At 38.6% G+C, this 24526-nt stretch overlaps 1 protein-coding gene across 3 annotated transcripts in view; it reads left to right on the top strand.

Moving 5' to 3' along the window:
- CSF1R (colony stimulating factor 1 receptor) overlaps positions 1 to 24526 on the top strand; it is a 58905-nt gene that overhangs the window by 10504 nt on the left and 23875 nt on the right. For 2 of the 3 annotated variants that reach the window (XM_039340874.1, XM_039340871.1), the window contains exons 3-10: positions 2678 to 2883; positions 16012 to 16263; positions 17764 to 18039; positions 18554 to 18696; positions 20033 to 20198; positions 22119 to 22299; positions 22855 to 22970; positions 23742 to 23853. In XM_039340874.1, the coding sequence (XP_039196808.1) occupies positions 2817 to 2883; positions 16012 to 16263; positions 17764 to 18039; positions 18554 to 18696; positions 20033 to 20198; positions 22119 to 22299; positions 22855 to 22970; positions 23742 to 23853 (1313 nt within the window). In that variant the 5' untranslated portion in view covers positions 2678 to 2816. Of the gene's footprint in view, positions 1 to 2607; positions 2884 to 16011; positions 16264 to 17763; positions 18040 to 18553; positions 18697 to 20032; positions 20199 to 22118; positions 22300 to 22854; positions 22971 to 23741; positions 23854 to 24526 lie in introns of those variants that run through there. The other variant, XM_039340873.1, reaches the window with a different exon arrangement.

Here is a 24526-nt window from a genome sequence, read left to right as displayed (position 1 = left end):
TGTGTGTGTGTGTGTGTGTGTGTGTGTGTGTGTGCGCGCGCGCGCGCGCGCACGTGCGCGTGTGTAATTTTCTTAGCAGATTAAGTGGCTACATACAGAACTGCAAGTCCCTTGCCTTCTTGAAACTATTAGTATTTCCACCTCTCAGCTGTTTGGAAGGGCCAAAGAGAGGCTTGGCTTTAAAGAATGATTCCCCATAACTTGTAAAAACTTGGCTGAGCATATGTATCATAAATTAAAAAAAACCAAGGTCACTATAAACCAACATCATCTACTTCCCATTTTCAACTGCTGATAATGCTGAAAAATTGACCCAGGAAGGTGAAGTATGTTATTACCCTATGTTTTCATGCCCTTTGTTCCCCATCTTAGCCTTTACTCTCACTAGCAAAAACCTGCAGTTTGCCATAAATCATCTGTGATCCTAGAGCAGCCTATATTATCATAGCTCAACCTTCCCACAAACTGCGCATTTCATCTTATCATATAAGGTAAGATTGACCTCAACCCTCATTACCCATGAAAGTTAAAAGAGCTGCAATCCAATTGTCTTGAGCTGTCAGAGAATTCTTAGTCAATAGGAAGTAGCCATCCCTGTTCACCACAAAGTTAGTCTGACAGAATAGAATAACAAAGTAGGAAGGTAACTTGGAGGGCTTCTAGTCCAACCCCTGCTCAAGCAGGAGACCCAAAAGAAAAAAAGTGAAGGTTTAACGGGGTCAATACTATAATTGATGATATTGGAGGAAGCTTAGCCACTCCCAATCTTTGTTATTAAATAACATCTGGTTTCATTGTGGTTCAAGCTTTTGTACAGGCCAAGCGTCTCATGTTTTACCCAACCCATAAAAATGGAGGAAACTACAAAATAGAATTCATAGAATTTATCTGCAATGGAAGCAGGACATTCTTTTGTCCTATTTGGACAATTTGGCTGATATTAGAGGTTTGTCCATATGTATGTTGGAGCAGCTGCTTGCATAGTAGAGATCTCTACCATTCCCAATGATAATTCCTGCTTACTATCTAACTGTCCCATTTGGGAAATTTTCATCTCTCTTCACTGGATGCAACTCATCCAATTCCAGTTGGTCCCAGTCCTGATGCCTTTTCCACATGGGTCAACTTCAAACTTGCTACTCATTTCTCTTTTGGTTTCACTGTGATTCAAGTAGTGTTTTTGCACAGACACAGCTTGCACACCCTGAACTCCTCATGTCTGTTATAACCAAAACTTTCCACTCAAATTCCACCTTTTCTTCTGTGCCCTGGGCACCCTCAGCTCCTTTTGTCTAGCTGGCCAAGTATTGAGACAGGTGGCATTTAATTTCAAATAAAAGCTCAGAGTTGTCATTTCCCTCTATTTTGCTTCCAGAACTGGTTACCAAAATATACCTTATATCAGTGTATCAGCAAATAAGCCACCATGTGTTATACACCTTGCTGCAAATTAACCTCTGTCCTTTTAATAATGTAATCATTCCTAGGGTTTTCTCAGATTCCCAGGAGGAAGGGGAGGGTAGATTCACCCACATTCATTGAAAAATGATGTAATCACACTAAAAATACCTGAAAATATAAAGTTAAGGTATGATTTTGTGGGGAATCACTATTCTGCATATTTGGGACCTTATTTCAGGCAGTATTCTCCACTTTTAGCATTGACCATTTGTTCCTAAATAACTAAGCAAGTTTAATGAATATGTTCCAAATTGTAGTCTTAATGTTGTCCATGTGCCATTGATTTGCCCAGGCAGTAAAAACATCCAAAGACAACACTAAAATATTAACCTTTTGGGGGGAGAAGGGACAGATAGTCATAGAAAATTTATTGAGGCACGGTGGTATATGTATTTATACAGACTATTTGTACCCCATGATAATCAAAATGCTCCTTAGTAGTTTGCAATCCTCATTTCATAATCTACTTTTGCTGCTTTCCATCCTTCTATTCTTTCCTAGGAAGTTGAAAAAGGAAAAAAAAAGTACAAAAAAGTTATGGAACTCTTTTTGTTGTCATGTTTTCTATCTCGTGAGGGTTACTGAAGCAGTATGACTTGATTTTACCACAGCATTTAAAAAATATATTTTTCATATACAATATATCATTTCATTTGTGCCTTTCTAGATCTCTCCTCTAAATTAGGCTTGTCTAGAGTTGAAAAGCTGCACTTGCCAGCTCTGGGAGCTCTGGTCTCAGCCTTCACCTTGCCAAACTTTCACCCGCATTGTGCAGCCATGTCCAGTTATACGATAGATCACATGCATCAGAGCCCAATGTAGATTTAACCTCAGCATTCCATCACTCCAATAAACATCAACTATATTCATTTGTGTGCACAGTCATGAAAATTTCAGATCTCTTGAACATGTATGGTTGCACCAGGACAACTAGATACAATTGTACATGCCCCCTCCCCACGTTGCAGATTGTCACTAGGTGAATGCCTGAAAAGGAGGTGCCTTTCACAAATTATCTTTTCCTATTGCAAATGCAAACCAGTACTGTTGGAACGTGATTGAATCGGTCTTTTAAATGGGGCCTCCTTGAGCTGTACCTCCTCTCTCCTCCCTTCTATTGAATGTTCATGACACACTCTTGTTCTTTTTTTGGAGCTAGAAAATTTCCTAACTTGTGGTCTTTTCAGAAAACGAGAAGTGTCTTCTTCTCCAACAGGCATCAGACACAAAAAAATGCACAACTGAAGGATTAGCAGCCTTCATTGCCTCATTCTTCGTTTTCCACTAAGAAAGATTCCCTGGACCAGGACACTGGCATTATTCTCCTATAGCACAGCACAACTGATTTGTGCTGGATGGATACCTTCATTCCAGAGCAAATGGCCCCTCTTTTGGTTCTGATAGCAACAGCTATCTGTCAAGGTAAGTCTTCTTGTTCATTCCATTCATACATCAGTAAACTGGAACAGCTGGGAAGAATATCAACTTTTCTAGCTATAACCAACCAAACATGATGGATTACAACTCTCTTCAGCCCCAACCTTAAGGCCACTTGTCATAAGGCCATTTGCCATGTTTGTTGTTGTGATTGAAGTTGCAATCCAATATCTCTGGAAGGTTCCAAATAAGGAAAGTAGGGTTTAAAAAGCTTTAATAGTAGTGCTTTTTTATATGCACTGCAAAAGGATAAGAATCATAACCAGGTTTTTAAAATTTCTGTCGAAGGAATTTCTGTTGCTTTTTATTGGTATGATTGCCAGTTGGATACATCCAATGTTGCATTAATGCCTATAGTTTTAAAACTCTGATCATTTTCTTCACTCTTCACTCTTTTTTGAATAAATTTACACTTGAATATTCAAGAAACTAGTATTGTTAACTTTGTTTACACAAGCCCATTTTGAAAAAAAAATAAGATCTGGGATTGGATATTTGTGTTTTGTTTTGTAATTGATTATTCGAATAGGATACTAATCAATTAAAGAAGCTGAAGCAGTTCAGTTAGGACAGATGATTTTCTGCTCAGAAAATAAGTCGTATATTATTCCATTTGTAAGTGAAGAAAGTTCTCCAAAAAAATTCTAATTTTAATTTTTAGTTTATAATTGATTTTTAAGTGTACATCTGTCTTGTATAGCACCTTCAGCATCTAAATGCAAATTTGATCAAAATATTTTAAAGGATAAAATTAGAAACACTTTATATGACCATGGAAAGCATGGAATGGCTTTTTTTTTTTTTAGTCTGTGTTAAAAGCTTTTCTCAAGCTTTGGAGTGAGAAACTAACTTGTACTATGATTGTCAGTCTGCTTTGTGGTAAATATTTTAACTAAAAGGAAGGGGGGAGTGAATTTTCATCAAGAATTTAGCATATTTATGCATGGATTATTCATTAACCAATTACAATACAATTAAGCTACCCTAATAAATTGGCAGCATTAAAAGTTTACAGCCACAATGGGGTTAAACTGGAAAAATTCACACTGTACAAAAAGTTGATTGTAGTTCTTTTAGTTTCTAAAAGTCAAGAGGAAGAAGTCTCATGCTCAGGCTTGGTGGAAGAAAAAAAACTACATGCTTCAAAACTAGAAACCGAAGGTCACTATTATGCAATACAACAATGTGGTAAAGTGTCCAGTGATTACTGAAAATATGAGGGAAGTAAGCCATAATCCATCTTAGCAATGTTCTGAAATTCCATGCAAAACTTCATTTGTCTCAGCATTAGACTTGGCAAGAAAGAGTCTTCCATACTTTGAAGAAACTAAAAACTGGTTTTGTATCAATAGGGTTACGTAGTAACACCATAACTAAAAACTAATAGTATAATTGAATATAAGAGTAGTTGGGTTTGTATAATAGAGACGATTGTTGCACATTTCCCTATGTTCCCACTGATTTTTACAAACCTCATGCTTTAGTATCAAGTACTTAAATTTAAAATTTGCCAATTCTACTGCCCTTTGACCTATTTCTGACTGTTCTTGCACTCAAAAACTCACTTTGAAGCTGCTCTACCACTTTTACTTTGCTCCTTTCATCTGGCCTCAACCATTTCCTGCTTAAGTCTTCCAATCTTGCCCACAATTCACGAATCCCTTCATGTTTGTCAAATGTATAGCTCCTAAAATTTAGTCTATAGTGTAGGGAATGATACCATGCCTATATAGGGTTATCTCTTGAATATGGAAGTAGTCCATTATTTCTCTTGGTAGAAGACTACTACAAACTCAGTGTCTTTCCAGTTAAACATGGAGTATTCTGATCACCCATTCATCCTCAGGAATTTACAAGAGATAGCAACTCTTTCAAATATGATAAAATAGGCTTCTGTTTTATCAAGGTGGATTTTATTTGTATCCTGCATTTTTACAAAAAAACCTCCAGGTGGTGAACATATCCAACATACCTTCCTCCTACTTTCTCCACAACAACTATCAAGTGAAGTGAGTGGACTGAGAGTGACTGGCTCAAGGTCACCCAGCTGGGTTTTACACATTGGTTGATGCACTCTGAAGTCCATCAGTCCCTTCAACTCACCTCTTGTTTCATTCACTCTTTTCCCATCTTAGCTTATCTTTACTCTCTGCCTTCCTCCAAAGCTGGTTCTTTCTCTTTAATTAGCAGCAGCATTTCCTTTTGCTGTTGTTTTAATATCAGTGATATTGGCTTACGTATTTGAGCCTAGCTTCATTTCTGGCTGGTCTATATTTGTTTTAACTACAGGCAAAGGGTGGGTACCCTAAGTCTACCAAGGTAGTAGTCTTTTCTAAGGGAGACTCCACCCCTTCTACCTCTGTGTGGTGTAGATTCTGGTAAGAAATCTGGTTTCTAAAGCCAGGATGTTGATCATTCCCTGCAAAGTCTGACTTCTGTGAGGATCAAACTCTTTTCCTTTTGTATCTAGGGTTTTTTTTTTTCATGGAATGTTTAATGAACTCTTGAGTTTAAGCCATCTCCATTTGTGTGGTTGCCTATGTTGGCTCTTCCACTTTTTTACAGATATCCCACCCTGCTTCCCCCCTTTTGTCATGGATTCTTTTCAGTGTACCCATTTTGGTGGGCTCCAAATAAGCCATCAACAACACAGCTCCAACACACACAAGCATTCATAGGCTATTATGCACTACTCACCCCTACTCCACTCTTTCCCACTTCTACTCCTACAACTCCAACTACTATTCCTTCTGCAAACTACTACTCCTACTTCTGAGTACTGCTAAGGAAAATTACATCTCTCTGGCTGCTTTAATTCCACAGGTAGAGATACTTATTCCCTCTCCCCCACATACTACCACTCTGAGCTGGCTCTCAGCACAGCTTTTATAATCAAGGTTGCCGCCCTGGCTGAGGAGAGGGCTTAAAGAGACAAGAGCAGCACAGGTGCAGCCTGTTTCCTCAGACCTGTAAGAAGAAGATGAAAACTCAGAAGCCAATTGCCCAATTCCAAGTAAGAAAGAGATGGAACTTCCTTCATGCTTAGTTCTGTTGAACAGATGAAACACATTCCATCTCTGATGCTTTAATTTCCCCCATATTTTACACATTTCCCAAAGGACACTTTGGTAGCAAGCAAGCTTTAAAAGGCAACAAGAGGGTTGATAAATGGGCTTTAAAAAAAAGTCTAAACATTTTGTTCCTCTACTCAGTGTTATAACCCTAAATTTCTGAGCTTTGTCCTTTTAATACCAGAGATAGGAAAGGTGAACCATGGTTTATTGTGTGCCTTCTTTTGAAACGGATTGTGCAGAGACCTTCTTTTCAATGGGAATATCTGAACATTTACTTCAGTGTAAGTAAGAGTCATGGAACTAAATATTGGGAAGGCAGCCCAGTTCAGATCTCATAGCCCATCTTTCCTTCCTCTTCAGATAAGCTCTACTTAATTTCTTTTATGGATACTACTATTGATAAAACTATGATGAAAATACATTTGATGGACAGATGGGTGGGGAAAGCTGAAGGATGGAAAAGGATATGTTGATCCCATATCAGCCTACATGCTAGCAGGAGAAATTCAAAGACAGCATCAAAACTATCCTGCGGCGTAATTGATAGCAGCTGCCCACCCACCTATTTTTTAAATTATTTTTTATCTTCCCATCTTACTTAACCGTCATAACCTAACTCCACATTTTTGGACATGATGAAATGATACTGCTTTGTAGCAATCTCCTGTTGCCATTCAGTTGATTTGAGCAGGAATAAAAAGCCAGTAGGAAACTTCCCTCAAGCCCTGGAGGCAAAAATTCCTACCAATCTACAACTGCTACTGAATTTGCTAGAGGGATTGTCACCAAAAAGTTAGCGCGTGTACCTCTATAACCCTGATCTCTGAATCAACAATAGTTTTCTAGTAAGCGTTACTTCAGAATGACTACACAAACTGAATTGATGGATGGATGGGAAATGTTAGGTAGCATTTTCTGCAACCTATTCCTCCACTTATAAGAATCTGATATTTCATAGTAAGCAACTTCAGTGCTGATAAAAGATTACACATGAATGTACACAAACACACACACACCCAAATACAAAAACAAACCTGTTCATATTTGACTTCATATTTGTTATTTGATATTTGTTAAATCACATATCCTCACCTACACCAAATTTCTGGGTCTACATGAAGTGGTTCTATATGTTACACTAATACTCATTAACATAAATGTCGGTGTCCCCTTCTGCTATAACTCTTTTAAAATCATGTTTTATTAGATTTTCTTTAAATCTGAAAGCTTATTTTCTTATTACCCTATTGCTGTCCAAAGATGTTCTTAATCCATTAATAACCCTTCCAAATATAGCAAATACGACCAGATTTTTTTATCTGTTCTTGATCTCTGCTCCGCTTTATCTACTATACATGACAGCCCTACAAGTTAATCTGTTGTATTCTAAGTCTCAGTCCTGATCTAAATATTTGGTGGGTTTCAAAATTAATCTTTATCTAGATTGTTCAACTCTTTATCAAAGAGTCAACCTAAATTCAGTTTGTTCCGGGCTGGTCTGAAAACTCAAGAAGTCTTTGGAAGCTTAAGAAATGGAGAACAAATTTACCAAAATAAATGATTCTTATAGATGATAAAATTAGCCATTGGGAACTGTTCTGTTCCATTTCAGTTTACCAAGATGACCAGTAGGTCTTTTTGAACAATCCATGGAATCTTCTGTACAAAATGAATTAAGTGCTCCTTGGCAAAATAAATATGCAAAGAAATAAGACTTGAAATAGCGGAATGTCTAGGTACCGTTTAGAGTTCTGATTATTCCTTGTAAAATTTTATATAATGGATTTGCCTTTGTGCTTCTTTCAACTTTCAAGATGCTCCTGGGTTATTAAACATTGAGTAACACTAAATGTTTTGTGCCACGATTAATTTATAAATTTAGGGTCAACAATCTATACTAGTTTTGGTTTCATAAAATCATACTTTAATATCAATTACTATACAATTACTTTTTCGTACTATTTTTTTTTGACAGTTAGCAAATAGGGTGATTATTTTTAATAATTACTATTTTTAATTATTTTTAATATTTTATCATTGAAATATGGAAATTTAAGAATTGTGCCTTGTTAATCATGTATCAGTTTATATGAATAAGTATGAGCTATGTTTAAATTCTTGTCTGAATAGATTATTTTTAATGATTTGATTAGAACTCTACCAACTATTTGTAGTTTTAATCTGGGATAAAGTAATTTTAAATTAGGCAAAATATCCCGGTATCCTTCTCTGAGCATCATCTGTGTTCTGCTTGTCATTTCTTGTCACACTGATCCCAATGAATATAAAAACCAAAAAATGAATATGCGGTTGTCATAGAGATATATCAGAATTGACTGTGATTGTCTCATGGAAATAAAACAAAGCTGATAGTTAGTGTGGTCACCATCACATACTGGTATATATTTCCAAATCAAGACAATGCCATTAAGACAACTAAGATAATTCCAAATTAAGTCAAACTTGGAAGCCCAAGGAATCGATCTCTGAGATATTGGCAGAGAACCCAATCATAGATGTATCTCAAGTAATCTTGAACTCAACACGTATAGGTGTTCATTTATTGGACCTTGTTTTTGTCTCAAAGAAGATGTTAGATAATGCGAAAATGAAGGGGATTTCTAGTACTTAATTGCCATGGTCAGATCATGCCTTGATCAAGTTGCAATTGATCATGATTTCTGCAGGACCATATTCAGATGGTCCACCCCAGATGCCTATTGGATCAAATTGGTTTCCAAAGGGGAATTTTCCAGTGTTCTAGCATTATTCTGTGAAATAATCTGATATATAACTGATAATGGGAGGCAAATTGGGTGCTGAACAGTATTGTTCATCCCCCTTAAGCCATCTCTTTCTGGAAGCCTCTTTCAGTTGGTGACTGTTTAGGACATATAGCACCAAAAATGATACCTAGAACACTAGTAGTAGAAGATGAGAAGTAAATTTCTATTCCATTCTGGAACAGTTCTTGCAATTTTTCTAAACGGTCAACCAAAATTTGTCTCCTTGCAATTTGTCTGAATCAGACACCATAAGTCAGCGCAGTCACGAGACATTTCACTTTATGCACCACATCACTTAGTAATGGAGTTGCCAGTCCCAACTATGGCCAGTTAGTGAGGACTACCTATACTATGCCTAGTTTTCATTGCCACAATACAAAATGGATGCTGAGCATGGAAGAACAGGCTGTTAAAAAATTGCAGGCACGTGTCGATTGGGACATCCATAGCTTCAGGAAGCAGGCTGTTCAATACCTTAGTACAGTGTTTCTCAACCTTGACAATTTTAAGGCAATTTTAAGCATTGCTGGCTGTGGAATTCTGGGAGTTGAAGTCCACATGCCTTAAAATTGTCAAGGTTGAGAAACACTGCCTTAGTAGCTCAGGAAATTATTTTAAGTCTCACAATAAAACTTCGACCCATTGGTTTTTGACGTCCAAACCATTAAAGAATGTCACAGGGCAGAGGATGTGGATTTATTCTCCAGAGTATACAAAGATAAGAATTTTTTGACTGTTCCATCACTGGAAGTTTGTAAGAAAAGACTGGACAGCCATATGTCCAGGGCAGTAGGAGGATTCTTGCAGTGGGCAGGGAGTTGGATTAGACCTCCAAGATCCCTTCCAATGCTATGATTCTATGTTGCTTTCAGCAGGCTGAAGGGCAAACAAAAGCTGAAAGCAGAGAAGTGTTACTTGCAAAGACATTTAATTAATACTCCAGCTCAAAGATACCAACCAAGCATAATCAGTTAGCCATATAAAACAGAATAGCAGAATAGTAGTAGAATAACATAATTGGGAAGGGATCTTGGAGGTCTTCTAGTCCAACCTCCTGCTCAAGCAGAAAATCCTATACCATTTCAAACAAATGGTTGTCCAATCTCGTCTTAAAAATTTCTAGTGTTGGAGCACCCATATCTTGGAGGCAAGTTGTTCCACTGATTAATTATTCTAACTATCGGGAAATTTATCCTTAGTTCTAAGTTGGTTTTTTCCTTGATTAGTTTCCATCTTTACTTTTGGTCCTATCTTCAGGTACTTTAGAAAACAGATTGACCTCCTCTTCTATACTGGCAGCCTCTTAGATATTGGAAGACTGCTATCACATCAGCCCTCGTCCTTCTCTTTGTTAGACTAGACATACCCTATTCCAGCGACCATTCATCATATGTTTTAGCCTCCAGTCCCCTAATCATCTTTGTTGCTCTTCTCTGCACTCTTTCTAGAGTCTCAACATCTTTTTTACATCATGGCAACCAAAACTGGACATTTTTGCTCAATTATCAGAAAGGGTATTTTTTATTCAAGTTTTTTTTTTCATTTTATAGGTCATCAAATAGTACAGTTAACATTGACCTAGTTCTAGCAAGACACAAACAGATTATCAAGATGATAAAGGAGTTGTAACATTCGCATGAATGTATGTTTTCTCCAAGACAGGGGGCATGATTCTGTTCTAGTTATCACTGCTCCAAAAGCTGCCTCACCTCACCCGTCTATATCCTGTTTCAGAAACACCAGAGTATTTCTTTATTAATCCATCAGCATATTTCAGCAAGCTCAATCAATAGGCCAGCTTCATCTCAATCCATTGAGCTCACTGGGATTGGCTCAATAGTTAAGCGAGAATATTCACATTAAAACCAAATTTATTTCGTTGGATAGCAGCCATGACGCTCTGAGAAGTTTTGTTTTTGCAGAACTTAAACTAGGGAATTTTGATGTCCTCTTTGACACTATGTGAATCAGAGCTTACACATTGGTTGATGCTCATGCTTAATCACTCTTTATATATATTAAAAATTACATTAAAAATTGAAGAATAGCGATTCCTGGGTACATACATTTCAGTAAAAAAGGAAGCAATCACCAGGAAATAAAACACCAAGGTTTTAATAAATAAAATCAAGCTTTCGATGACTAACATCTGTCATTATCATCAGGATACAAGCCAGCTAGTGAGGAAACCTGCTTATAAGCATAGCCACACCTATACACACACAATTGTTACTTTTGTGTTTTATTTCTCTACTTCTTGTCAAAGAAGCTTGGGACATGTTGGAACGTCATGTCAAAGTTTGATATAGACATAAATAATAAAAAGTTCCAACTGTTTAAAAAAAGGTTATAAAAACATAAAAAGAAAACATCACAAACTAAGAGCTGAAATCTAAGGGGAGCCCTCCCCCTGAAGTATTAGCAGAATTCATTTTGGGGGGCTGCCATCCCACTCCACTTGCTCCCCCGGTCAAATACTAAAAAGCAGAAGTGAAAAAACAGCAAAATTGAAGAGCTTAAATGGGGAGGGGAGGATGAGGCAGGGGAGACAACCACAGAAGAGGGACAGAGACCACCAGTCTCAATGTGTTTCCTCTGTTGCTGAAAGGGACTATAAAGTTTGTCTTCTCTGATGCCTTCCTCAGCAGATCTGACTCACAGAAATATTTCTCACTTCCCCATCTTTCCCTTAAAAATATATGTGGCAGTCAAAAGAAATCACTGATGTTGCAAAAAAAAAAAAAAAAAAAGTTGGGGGAGAGAATAGTCTTATGGCTCTTCTAAAACTTGAAGCCTTTTTTTTTCTTTTGTTTCCTCCGTGAAAGTCATTGAAGGCTGTCATTGATATTTTGGAATCTGATATTTTGTTTCCTTCTTAATGCTCCATACATAATTCCACTTTTCCTTTCTTTATCTTTTTATGGGACATTGTTCCTTAAACAATGTTTTTCAAACTTGGCCACTTTAAGATACGTGGATTTCAAGTCGCAGAATTCCCCAGTCAAGCCCACCCCCCAGAACATGGAAGACAGATCCCTGGAGCCAGAAAGGTTGAGGGGAGGGGACTATTTTACAGCACTCTCTGAGGGTTTACAATGTCAGCATATTGCCCCCAACAATCTGGGTCCTCATTTTACCATTTTACCAGGACAGAAGGCTGAGTCAACCTTGAACCACTCAGGATCAAATTTGTGACTGTGAGCAGAGTTTGCCTGAAATACTGCATTCTAACCATTGTGTCACCATGGAATAATAATAATAATAATAATAATAATAATAATAATAATAATAATAATAATAAGACAAAATGCCAAATCCAGTCTGAACATCTGGCTGACTGTGCGATGATCCATAATAATAATAATCATTATCATTATTATCATCATCATCATCTACATGGAGGGAAGTGTGTAATGGGGTGCCCCAGGGCTCTGTTCTGGGCCCAGTACTCTTCAACATCTTCATCAACGATTTGGACAAGGGGATAGATGAAAAACTCATCAAATTTGCAGACGACACCAAGCTGGCAGGAATAGCCAACATTCCAGAAGACAGGCTTAAGATACAGGAGGATCTGGACAGACTTGAACACTGGGTGCTATCTAACAAAATGAAATTCAGTGGTGAAAAAAGTAAGGTTCTACATTTAGGCAAGAAAAACCAAATGTAGAGTTATAGTATAGGGGGTACCTTGCTCAATAGTAGTAACTGTGAGAGGGATCTCGGAGTCCTAGTGGACAATCACTTAAATATGAGCCAGCAGTGTGCTGCAGCTGCCAAAAAGGCCAACACAGTGCTAGGCTGCATTAACAGAGGGATAGAATCAAGATGACGGGAAGTATTAATACCACTTTACAATGCCATGGTAAGGCCACACTTGGAATACTGCATCCAGTTTTGGTCACCATGATGTAAAAAAGATGTTGAAGCTCTAGAAAGAGTACAGAGAAGAGCAACAAAAATGATTAGGGGACTGGAGTCTAAAACATATAAGGAACGGCTGCTGGGATTGGGTATGTCTAGTTTAATGAAGAGAAGGACTAGAGGGGGCATGATAGCAGTGTTTCAATATCTCAGGGGCTGCCACAAAGAAGAGGGAATCAAGCTATTTTCCAAAGTGCCTGAAGGCAGGACAAGAAGCAACGGATGGAAACTAATCAAGGAGAGAACAACCTAGAACTAAGGAGAAACTTCCTGACAGTTAGAACAATTAACCAATGGAACAACCTACCTCCAGAAGCAGTGAATGCCCCAACACTGGAAGTTTTTAAGAAGAGACTGGACAACCATTTGTCCGAAATGGTATAGGATTTCCTGCCTGAGCAGGGGGTTGGACTAGATGACCCCCAAGGTCCCTTCCAACTTTATTCTTACTACTACTACTACTACTACCACTACTACTACTAAATAATAATATTAACAACAATAATAAAGAACTATCTTTTTTCTTGATTCCCCATTGATCCATCTCTCACTATCAAGCAAATGAAATCTGTCCAGCTTTTGAGCAGGGTTATTCTAGAGTTGTCCTCTAGTCCTGCTATCTGGACACTCCCGTAGTCCTGGGGAGTGGGGATATCCAGACTTACAAAGGGAAAGGGCCCGCATAGCCATCATTTATAAGTCTCTCACCCTTTGCCTGCCCCAATTAGCATGTGCAGCATTTCTTTGTCCCTGTTTTGAACACCAGGGCAAACAGTAAGACTTAGATAAGTCTTCACAGACTGTCCCTGGGTCTGTTTCTCACTGGCCTGTAAATCGTTAAAGGAGTCGCTGTGCTTGAGAGATAAAGGGAACTTCCTATTTCTCTCTTGCTCTTTCTTAATTTTGCATTGGAATGTTCTGTTTACTTATAAAATATTCTTTCAAAACAAATATGTTATTTCATGCATATTCATGAGCTTAATCTAGCTACCAATAAATGTAGAGAAATAAAATAGGCAATTGGGACTTGTATTTTTTTTTATGGATTATTTCTATTTACATTTGGCCAACAACTGCAAGCAGCAAAGATACCTATGTACAAAATTATGTGCACCAGACACTTTTTATGCTTGAAAGATTAGGAACATAAAGCCCCTTTTCAGAAATGTTTGAGCTTTGCCAAGTTATGGAAATACAAAGATTCCCTGGACACAAGGAGCAAAGAGTTTAGGAAGCCCAAATAGAGAAAGTCTGCACACGTATGGGAAATGTGAAAGTTTTTTTAAAAATTCCATTCAGAACCATAGGCTCCATCTATATGTCTGAAATAATGTTCTCTTTAAGAATGTAGGCTAACACACATACACCACTCAGACTACCAGAGCCAAATTTGCAATTTAAGAAGGCTGCTGAAAGCAATGAAGTTATTTCAAACTTAGTTATTTTCTTTCTGATGTCTCTGCCTGCATGAAACAAACACAACTGTTCAAGAAAGCCTGAATTTGGACCAGATATATCCAAAATATATGAGCAGAAATTCCAAATGGGAACAACAACAAAAAATTATCTGAGCAAAGAGAACCCTCTGTTTCACTGTAAAACTGCAAAAGCAAATTATATCTGAAAGCATTTTGTCTACAAAGAGACCAACGGGCTGGCTAGGGCTCCAGAGAGGTCAATGGGGGAAGAGAGAGGTTTCTTCTCTTACGCAGAAAGGGAAATGGCCCAAGTGGCAGGAAAAGGCTGGAGAAGAAGGTGAGTTTCACCCCAAAGGGAGAGAAACATTGTGTTCTAGGAAAAAGAAGGGGGTGCCTCAAAGAAGGGTGATTGCCAGAACCCCTAAAGAGAAGGCTTTTCTGAACTTAGTTTGACTGGCCAGCAGAAAATTGCTCCAACATTCAAAAATAAAGATTTCTTTGTTGATCTTGGATGAAAAGGGCAGATCAAGAAGGAAAACAAAAGTGGAGGCTAGACGCTGCAGAGGCTGCACAGGTCCTTGACTTACAACCATTTACATAGTGTCCGTTTAAAGTTACAGTGGCACCGAAAAAAGGGACAACTGGTCCTCACACTTATGAATATCGCCTCATCCCTATGGTAACATGATCAAAAGTCAGCGGCTTGGTGACGGCGTGTATTTACTACAGTTGCAGCTTTTCATGGTTACACGGTTGCCATTTGCAACCTTACCAGCTAGCTTCGACAAGCACACTCAAAGGAGGAAGTTGGATTCACTGAATGACCTTGTGTGGTTTATGTGACAACTTCAGTGATTCAACAGTAGCCCTGTTGGTGCAGTAGTTAGAATGCAGTATTGCAGGCTAACTCTGCCCACTGCCAGGAGTTCGATCCTGACCGGCTCAAGGTTGACTCAGCCTTCCATCTTTCCCATGTCGGTAAAATGAGGACCCAGATTGTTGGGGCAATATGTGTGACATTGATAAACTGCTCAGAGAGTGTGGTAAAGCACTATGGAGAGGTATGTAAATCTTAAGAGCTGTTGCTATTGCTGTCATTTGCAACCTTATCAGCCAGCTTCGACTAGCAAACTTAAAGGGAGAAGCTGACTTCACTTAATGACCTTGTGTGATTTACTTAGCAATTGCAGTGATTCACTTAATAACCATGGCAAAAAAAGGTTGTAAAATTGGGTTTGACACAATTAGCAACTGCCTTGTGTAGCAATGGAAGTTCTGGTCCCAACTGTAGTTGTAAGTTGAGGACTACTTTGAATACAATGCACACTGATGAAGTGACACTTGCTTTGCACCCACTGAATTCTCTAGGTATGGATTCCAGTTTACTAAGGGTTAGTTATGCATGGCAAAAAAGGACATACAGTTGATTTTTCATTGTGGGACTAAGAAAAGGAAGAAAGAAGCTGGACTGTAGAACTGAATAGGGTATCATGGTTGGTTATGTAACTGTCACAAAAAGGTATGAGATTGTGGCTCCATCCACTGGAAGAATATCAGAAATAACCATGGCTTTCCTTGGTAAAAGATTAAGGTCAGCTGGGGCCCTGAAGACCTGGCTTTACCCCAGAAGGGTAAGCAAGCTTGGTTGTTAATGTCATTTTAGGATTAGATCATTTACCTAGGGAATTATGGTGTGTTATTTCTAACTTTTTTTAATCTTTGTTTGCTACCCAGAATCACTATTGTGAGAAGGGCAGCCAAATTGTGTGTGTGTGTGTGTGTGTGTGTGTGTGTGTATGTGAGTACAAAGCAATAGCATTCCAGCCTCCCTAACTCACTTTTTAAAAAAATGTTTCTCAGAATGAAGAATTGGAAGATAACAAAAAATAATATTCTTTTTCTTCATTTTAGGCTTGGCTTCTCCCACCATCTACCCTAATCTTGACATTCTGAGAGTGAAGCTAGGAGACTCAGTCAACTTACTTTGCTCAGGGAAATTACCTGTTGAGTGGATCGGTATCCAGAATGGGTCCACTGTGATCCTGTATGACAATGGCACCCTCTACATGCCAAAGGCTAGTTGCAACCAGATGGGAAACTACCAGTGTGCTTATATCAACAAGCCAGAAGAGGGGATTAGAACTATATATGTGGCTGTGACAGGTAACCAGATTTCTCCTTATTATCTGTCATATGCTTTGAAAATAAATCATTGCACATGCATAAGTGAACAGTGACTGAGAATTAGGGGAGTAGATGGCTTGTGTTCCCCATAGCTCCATTGTCAGCTGTCAGTGTTTTTACAGAGGATGGAGGGGTTGTACAGTGTAGAATGTTAAGCCTGCTGAGGATGTGTTAGGGTCTTCCTCCATCAGGTGGCAAAGACACTTGATGGGAGACGAAAAACTTAGGCCAGCAGGATTAGAAACTGACCCCCTTTTAAAGTATTTTTTTCAGTAAGGCTTAACTATACCAATAATTTTTCACATTTGAAACAAAGCAATCATGGGAAATCCCTGCTGCAAATTTGTCCAGTTCCACCATGAGAAATTAGCTCATTTGGATGACTCATAGAATGGAATCTCTTCAAGCAAAAGAGTCAGTTGTTAATTCAGATGCCTACAATCCTAGGAGATTATCAACCTTGACTCTTGGCCAGATTGTGTCCCTAGGAGAATATATCTGCAATTTGGGAGTCCTTTTTGATTCACAACTGGAAGATCTGAAGGATGAGGTTGCCAAGCAAATCATCCTAAGGAAAATATACAGCACTGATGTGTTTTTTAAGTGTCAAAACTGACTTGATAGCATATAATAAATGAGTCTGGATTCACAGCTCCTGCTGGGTGAGCAAATGGTGGTCATGGCCAAAAGATTTGCCCTTGAAGACCACACAGAGACTTTAACAGCTGCAAAATGCACTACTGCTTTGAAGCTGTTACCTGTGCATTTCTGAGCATGGTTGAAGATGCAAGTTATCACATATAAAGCCCTGTAAGTCTTGGAGCCTGGGACCAATTTAAGGCCTATTTATTCAATGAGGGAGACAGAGTCCTGCTGAAGATCCTTTCCTACCGTGAGGCACAATGAGAGGAACGCCCTCCTGAGGCAAGACTGACTTTACAGATATTAATGGAGTCAACACCAAGCTACTTGATACCGATTGGCTACTATATGCATTGTTATTATTTTTACGAATGAAGGCAAATATACCTAACCCAGGATAATGTTGCAGAATCCAGTCTGGGTCTCCAGAATGTGAGAGAGCAGTTCCCTGAGGATGGGCTCCAGCAAGAATCCAAAAGCTCAGAAGACTAAACCTCTGGTCCTCATGACCGGCCCAGAGTGGATCCTGTTATTACTTCTATTATAATTAATATCTGTACATTGTCTAGAGTGTATGCTGGGTTCAGGCAAAAAATATATTTCATAAACAAAAATTATCACACATACACACACACAAACACACACACACACACACACAGAGAGAGAGAGAGAGAGAGAAAGATACCAGAGCCCTCTACTGACAGAGAATACCTGAGCTCAGAGATTTTGCTCTCACCACCAAGTCAGCAGCAGACAACCTTATTTTAGATTGCTTCCAGCTGTTTTTTCTAGGCATGCCAAGCTACCATATGGATTCCTAACATATTTCTTCTACAGATCCTGACTCTGTGTGGTGTGGCCTTCAGAATGCATATTTTTCTGTGGAAAATGGCAGGGATGCCTTGCTTCCGTGCCTGATTGCCGACCCAAGCTTCACAGGCAACATGACCCTCCTTAAAGACGCTTCTCCAGTTGACTCAGAAGTCTCATTCAGTCCTAAGGAAGGAATATGGATTCACAAAGTAGACCTGAGTGATAAAGGGTCCTATGAGTGTAAAGCCCAGGTTCAAGGACAGTGGGTGATTTCACCCAGACTTATCCTTTCTATTTATGGTAGGTTGGAACTGCTCTTTTTGTAACTACTTGAACATGTGTTTACAAGCCTTTTGAGACAGGTGTTCTGACAGAGTTAGAAAAAGTGCTCCAGTGCATATTGTTCATTTTTTCAATGTGGAGAGGTTGATTCCAAATTTTATATATTCATTCTGCTGTGCAATGTTGTATCAATATCAATCAACAAAGAACAATTGTCCATATTGGCAAAACAATGAATAGCTGCTTCAGTACATTAGTTGTTCTTTACTGTCACTGCCAAACTGGTTTGAAATAATTTGGGTTAAAATGGGGACACACATCCCTCCATGAAAAACTGGGATAACTTCTCAATCTCTTGGGTCAAAATGTTGCTGGAAAAGATGCTGAAAGGGTCAGAAGCTTAAAACAATGTCCCATCATTAGGCAGAAATAGCAAAGGGAAGCATAAGAAAAGATGAAGACATTAGGTTTCTTGTACTGACAAGCCTTTCTACCTCAGTGTGTATTTAACAGACTGTTCTGACTTTTTCAGACAACCTTCAGCCTTTAACAGTTACTATTAAAGGAATAATGGACCAAGTGCGGTTACAAGGAGAACCTTTCAACATTTCCTGCAGAGTACAATATCACTCTCCTCAATATGATGGCACATGGATCTATCCCCCTACTGCAAACGTAAGTCATTTCTAAGGTTTTTGATGTGAGCCTTAGCTTGTGTTGATTGTCTTGCATGATCTCAGAGATTCTTGTGGCTTATATAAGCCCGTTCATGCAAGGACTTAGACCTGCCTTCCAGAGCTATTGAATGACAATGTCTACAATCCTTAACCAGCAAGTCATTCATGAGTATCTGATGATTTAATATGTGCTGCGATGTCACAATGAAAACTCTGCTCCTTAGATATTTGGGTGGAATATTGTGACATAATTAGAAAATGGCGGAATTTGCAAAATGACACATGTTATCATTTTGGCATCATCTTGGCTAGGTCCAGGCATCATGAGGCTATTGGCTGGCTCGGGTGGTGGGAGTTATAGTCTTGAGGCAATCAAATTGAAGAAGGCTGCTTCAACTATATGTTGTACATTAAACTTGCAGCTCTCCAGATTGATTTGCTTTTGCATCCTGATCATTTAATCCAGGTTGTTTTTTAACAATTTCTGAGTGTCTTGAATCTTCAGACTGCCTTACTATATGAGCACAAACCTCAGTCATTTCTAATAAACAAGAATAAAGAGGTAGAAGGAACCAAAGGATATTTATTTATCAAATGGATGTACTGATGAATCTTATGTCTTTGCTTTCTTTGCTTTCTACATACTTTAATTAGCTTGTAAAACAATTTATACTTAAGTATATCTTTATATTTAAGTAATACAGATGTGAAACTATTATTTCATAGCCTGTTTTTTAGAAACTAGCACAGTGGTGGCGAACCTAGGGCATGGGTGCCAGAGGTGGCACTCAGAGCCCTCTCTGTGGGCACGCGCGCTGTCGCCCTAGTTCTAGGCTTTCAGCTGGATTTTATAAAACTTCCGCTTTAGGCCTGTGCTGCTGTGTGCAAAAAAAAGAGGTTCAATCAGTCAATTTCAACTTCTCGCGGGGGAAAAAAAGATCTTGCAAAAGTTGGAATTGATTGATTGAACTTTTTAGTCCCACCCAGTCTGCCGTTACCACCACAGCCACGCCCACCCAATGGGCCATGCCCAGCCAATGGGCCACACTCACCCGGCACACTCACCCGATGCATAAGTGGGTTTTGTGTTGCAGTTTGGGCACTCAGTCTCTAAAAGGTTCGCCATCACTGAACTAGCATAATCTGAAATATATCTGAAGCACTAATTAATATAAACAATTAGGGTTAACAAAATATAAGTGGAGGACCAGTGGTTTCTCAGCCCTATTCAAGGAAAAGCCCTACAGTTTGGAAAAGGTTTAATTGGAGATAATGGGGACAAAGAACTCCTATCTCCAAATCAACACAATAACGTCTACCTTTTCTTACCACAGGCCAGCACGACTATAATGGAAATCGATACTGGATTAGCTAAGTCATACACAACTGATTTTACCCTATTCATTCCAGCGGTGCAGTTACAAGACAGTGGAAAATATACTTGTCTTGGGCAAATTTCACAAACGATTGTAAATGCTTCGGTTACTCTCCAGGTACTAGGTAGGTGAAATTACAAGGAAAACCCTCTTCCCCTCACCAATAAAAGTAGGTTTTGTGTATCCAAAACACCATTCCAGTTTATTAATGGGGTTGTTTTCATTCCGTTTCTATGGAGTTTTTACATTGTGTTAGCTGACTGGGGGGTTTTTATGAACAGAAATATGGAATATCAGTTAAATCAATCAGAAATGAATAAACACAATGCAGTAGAGTAGAGTAGAGTAGAGTAGAGTAGAGTAGAGTAGAGTAGAGTAGAGTAGAGTAGAGTAGAGTAGAGTAGAGTAGAGTAGAGTAGAACAGAACAGAATAGAGCTGGAAGGGACCTTGGAAGTTTTCTAATCCAGCCCCCTGTTCACACAGAAGTTTCTCCTTAATTCCAGGTTGCTTCTCTCTTTGATCAGTTTCCAACCATTATTTCTTGTCCTGCTCTCTGGTGCTTTGGAGAATAATTTGACCCATCTTCTTTGTGGCAGCCCCTCAAATACTGGAATACTGCTATCATGTCACTCCTATTTCCTCTTTTCTTTAGACTAGCTCAGGGGTAGGCAATCTTGGCTCTTTTATGACTCATGGACTTCAACTCCCAGACGTCCACGAGTCATAAAAGAGCCAAGGTTGCCTACCCTGGACTAGCCAAACCCGAATCCTGCAGCCACTCTTCATATGTTTTAGTCTCTGGGCCATTGATCATCTTAGTTGTTTGAATTATCAAACAGTATATGAAAAGAATGATCAAACATGCATGAGAAGAATTATCAAAGGTTGTCTACCATTTCGTATCCTAATCTCTCAGTAAGGAAGATACATGATAAAGGCAGAAATTCTTAATATTTTCTAAAATACCAATGTGTTATATAAGAATCTTTCTTTATTGTTCAGGAAAAATATACAACTATACAATATCAAAATTCCCTGGTACTTCGAATTAATTAGTACTGCAAAGTTTTCAGATGAAATGTAGCATTGCCTTCTACTCCCTTTTAAAATTCAAGATAGAATAAAATTTCTATAATACTTTCAAAAATGGATGTTTTAAGGACATAGATATCTTGTTTTCCCACATCCCATATTTCCATTCATCTCTCCAGCATTTTGAATTGCAAGTTTCTGGGGTAATTCAACTACCTTGTTCCTATCGAACTTTGTCCATAAAATCCAGTGTCAGTGCATAAGTCCAACAATTTATGACCAATTTTTCTGCCTTCTGGATACACCTAAAAGAAATCAAAAGCTTAGACACTCCCATCCCAATTCCAGGAACATGAAGTTAGTATTCTGTCCCAGTCCTTTCATCAGTTCATGTTCATGTCTGCTTCTTTTGTAAGCCCATCAATTGTCTGTCAACTGGATTTTGTAAGCCACCTTGTAAATCACTTTCAGGGTTAAAGATCAGATCAGAATTCTTTAAATCAGCTTTCCCTAACAGGGTGCCTTCCAGTTGTAGCGGCCCAATCATTCACATGGGTTTGTGGAAATAATAATCCAATATATTTCAAAGCCACCAGAATGGAAATAATGAATTGAACAAAGTCCTTCCTGTGGGATTTTTAAATTCTGCATACAAAAGTAATTATTGGCTGTGGCAGGTAATGAATCACGGGCATGCAATAGTGCATCATGTAGCATCATGGCTGCTCCTTGTGAATACTGCAGGAATTAGTTGACTTTGGTCTACCCTTCAAAATGACCCTCTGTAATTGAAGCAGGCTCATTGGTCATTCCTGAGTAGCTGAAAGGCGGGGACAGCTTTAAGTACTTTATTTTTGCTTTGGAATGTGCTGTTTTGCTGCTGGACTCCTCAGTGATCATTATCATTATGCATGTGATGAACAACTTTACTAAGAATCAGGCTATTTTCCTCAAGGAAATAGCTTTCTACCTTCACTTCCTTAGAGATTAACATCCTACTTTGCTTTCCAGAGAAAGGATATCTGCGTTTGTCCACATTACAGAACAGAACTCAGGAGACAAACATGCATCAAAACCTGAACCTTCATGTGCTCATTGACGCGTATCCTAGACCTTCAACGTATAGATGGATACATGTAAACCCATCAGGAAAGTCCACAAACACGGGCCACATGATTTTTGGTCATCAAAGGTAAAGGCTAGGTAGTATTTTCCATTCCTTCAGAGGATTTAGCTACTCATGCTGTCATTACCATCTAGTTGGACCAAGGTAATCCACTTTACAGGAGACTGCCCTTAAAGAATATTTAGAAACTACAGCTGGTTCAAAATGTATAGTTTCAACTCCATTAGTTTCACAGTCCCTGCATTATTTGCCATCTGGTTTTCTTTTCTAATTAAAGTACCAGTTTTAAACTACAAATGTTATCCATGGCTTGCCAGATATTCCCAGGACTTACTTCTCCAGCCAGTTTTGACTCTACCAATTAGATCTACCAGGAAGAAGTGCTGCAAGTTTCAATATAGTATGCCCTGTATTGAATAGTGACAGATGAGAAGGTTGTTTGATAACTGTCTTAGACATGATTTGAATGATGTTTTCTTTCCTATTTCTATTCAATATATTTTTGAAAGCTAACATACCACAAAATAAAGCTCACAAAATAATCATCTGTCGCTATGGAGATCTTGTATTACAATCGCTTCTTAACATTTTTACGTGCGTATTTGCTCTCTCTTTTGACAGACACAACAATACCCTCAGGCTGAATTGGATGGAGGAAAAAAACAGTGGCGAATATATATTTTTTGCAGACAACGGGGAAGCCAATGCATCCATTCATTTTTACATCTCTGTGAAAAGTATGTTCTGTGCTACTCATTTTTTTGTAAGGACATGTGGGAATGACCTTGGGAATCAGAGATGCAGCCAAGGAGATGGATAGATAAGTGGTGAGATAAAAGAGTAGCAGCAGAATGTGGATAGGGCAAGCAGCTCAGAAGGGACCCTCCTTAGTTTCTTGGCTGCAAAGGAGATGGTGGGGGGGGGGAGGCAGGGGGAGATTTGAGATGTACAGTAAACTTACAAGTAGTGTAGAATTAGTTCTTCTGGCCATGCTACCTGTCTGGTGTTTCTGGAAAGGCTGACATTTTCCAATCTAGAGTGCCAGAAAACTCAAAAGCCACACCCAAGTCTTTCTAAGGGAAATCCAGTTATCCTTAAAACAAAACATGTCCATGGTTGCCCTTAACTATATCAGATCTCAGGGTAGGTAAGCAAAAGGAAATTATCTTCTTTTTTGTGGCAAAACGAACACCAGCTATACTTTTTCCAAAAATTCGTATTTTATGACTGTTGATATTATCTTAGAAGTAATCCTGAATTCTTATCAGAAGTAACTTTTCCTAGTCGTAATTGAGTCAATTCACTCAGATGGAAAAATAATTGACTTTATGCCCCTGTATAGAAAAGGCGATGGGGAGCTAAGTCGCAAAGAGCATGCTATTAATCTGATTTGCTGCAATTTCCATTTTTCAGGGTGCTACCATTTTCATACAGCTAATGAGATTTGAAATGAAGAAAATATGCTGCTGTCTACTGTCTTTAATGGTTCCTTTGTATTTGCTTTTTAGCTACACCAAAAATTACAGCATTGACCAACATTTCCAGTGGTCTCCAATGTGAAGTAACTGGCTATCCTCCTCCACATATTCAGTGGTACAAATTGCCCCCCAACATTCATAGGTAAGTAATAGAAACACAGCACAAGCCAATGCATTTCTACTCAAAAATGCTTGCTGAGACTTAGGGGTATAATAGCACTGCAGCTTTCATATATCACCATTTTCATTATGGAACTGATTCATCTCAGTTCTCAACATGCTGACTCTGTAAACTGCTTAGAGAGGGCTGTAAAGCACAGAGAAGTGGTATATAAGTCCAAATACTATTGTGATTGCTATATTTTATAACTATAATGAAGGAACCCCACTGGGCTGATTGTTTTCATTTTGGTTTCTTTAAAAATGCAACTTCCTACAATGTAATTTCTGCAGCAGTTAATTTACACAATTAAAATTATATTATGGTTGAGGCAATCAATCAAAGACAAAAGGGTATAGGGAAAAATGGGTTTATGAAGTTGATTGCCATAAAAAAAACTATTGCTAATTTGCAAATTGTTCTTATTTGTGAATGATTCTCATCCAATTGTTGTTTCTTTTGGGGTGTTATGTTCATTGCACAATTTTGGAATTTGTGACAATTTCTGCTAATTCAAATTATCTAAAAAGATAAAGATCAATGGCAGTGAGATCAGGAATGGAAGCATCTAACCCATGTGTTAGACCAGAGCTCCCCAATTCCTGGACTTCAGACTGGTACCAGTCTGTGGCCCATTAGGAACTGGACAACACAA

Source organism: Crotalus tigris, unplaced genomic scaffold (genome assembly GCF_016545835.1).
Source record: "Crotalus tigris isolate CLP2741 ecotype Arizona unplaced genomic scaffold, ASM1654583v1 scf7180000017754.2947050, whole genome shotgun sequence".
In the NCBI taxonomy this organism is placed as follows: Eukaryota; Metazoa; Chordata; class Lepidosauria; order Squamata; family Viperidae; genus Crotalus; species Crotalus tigris.
Note: the sequence above shows the minus strand (reverse complement) of the source record. Positions and strands in the feature narration are given on the sequence as shown.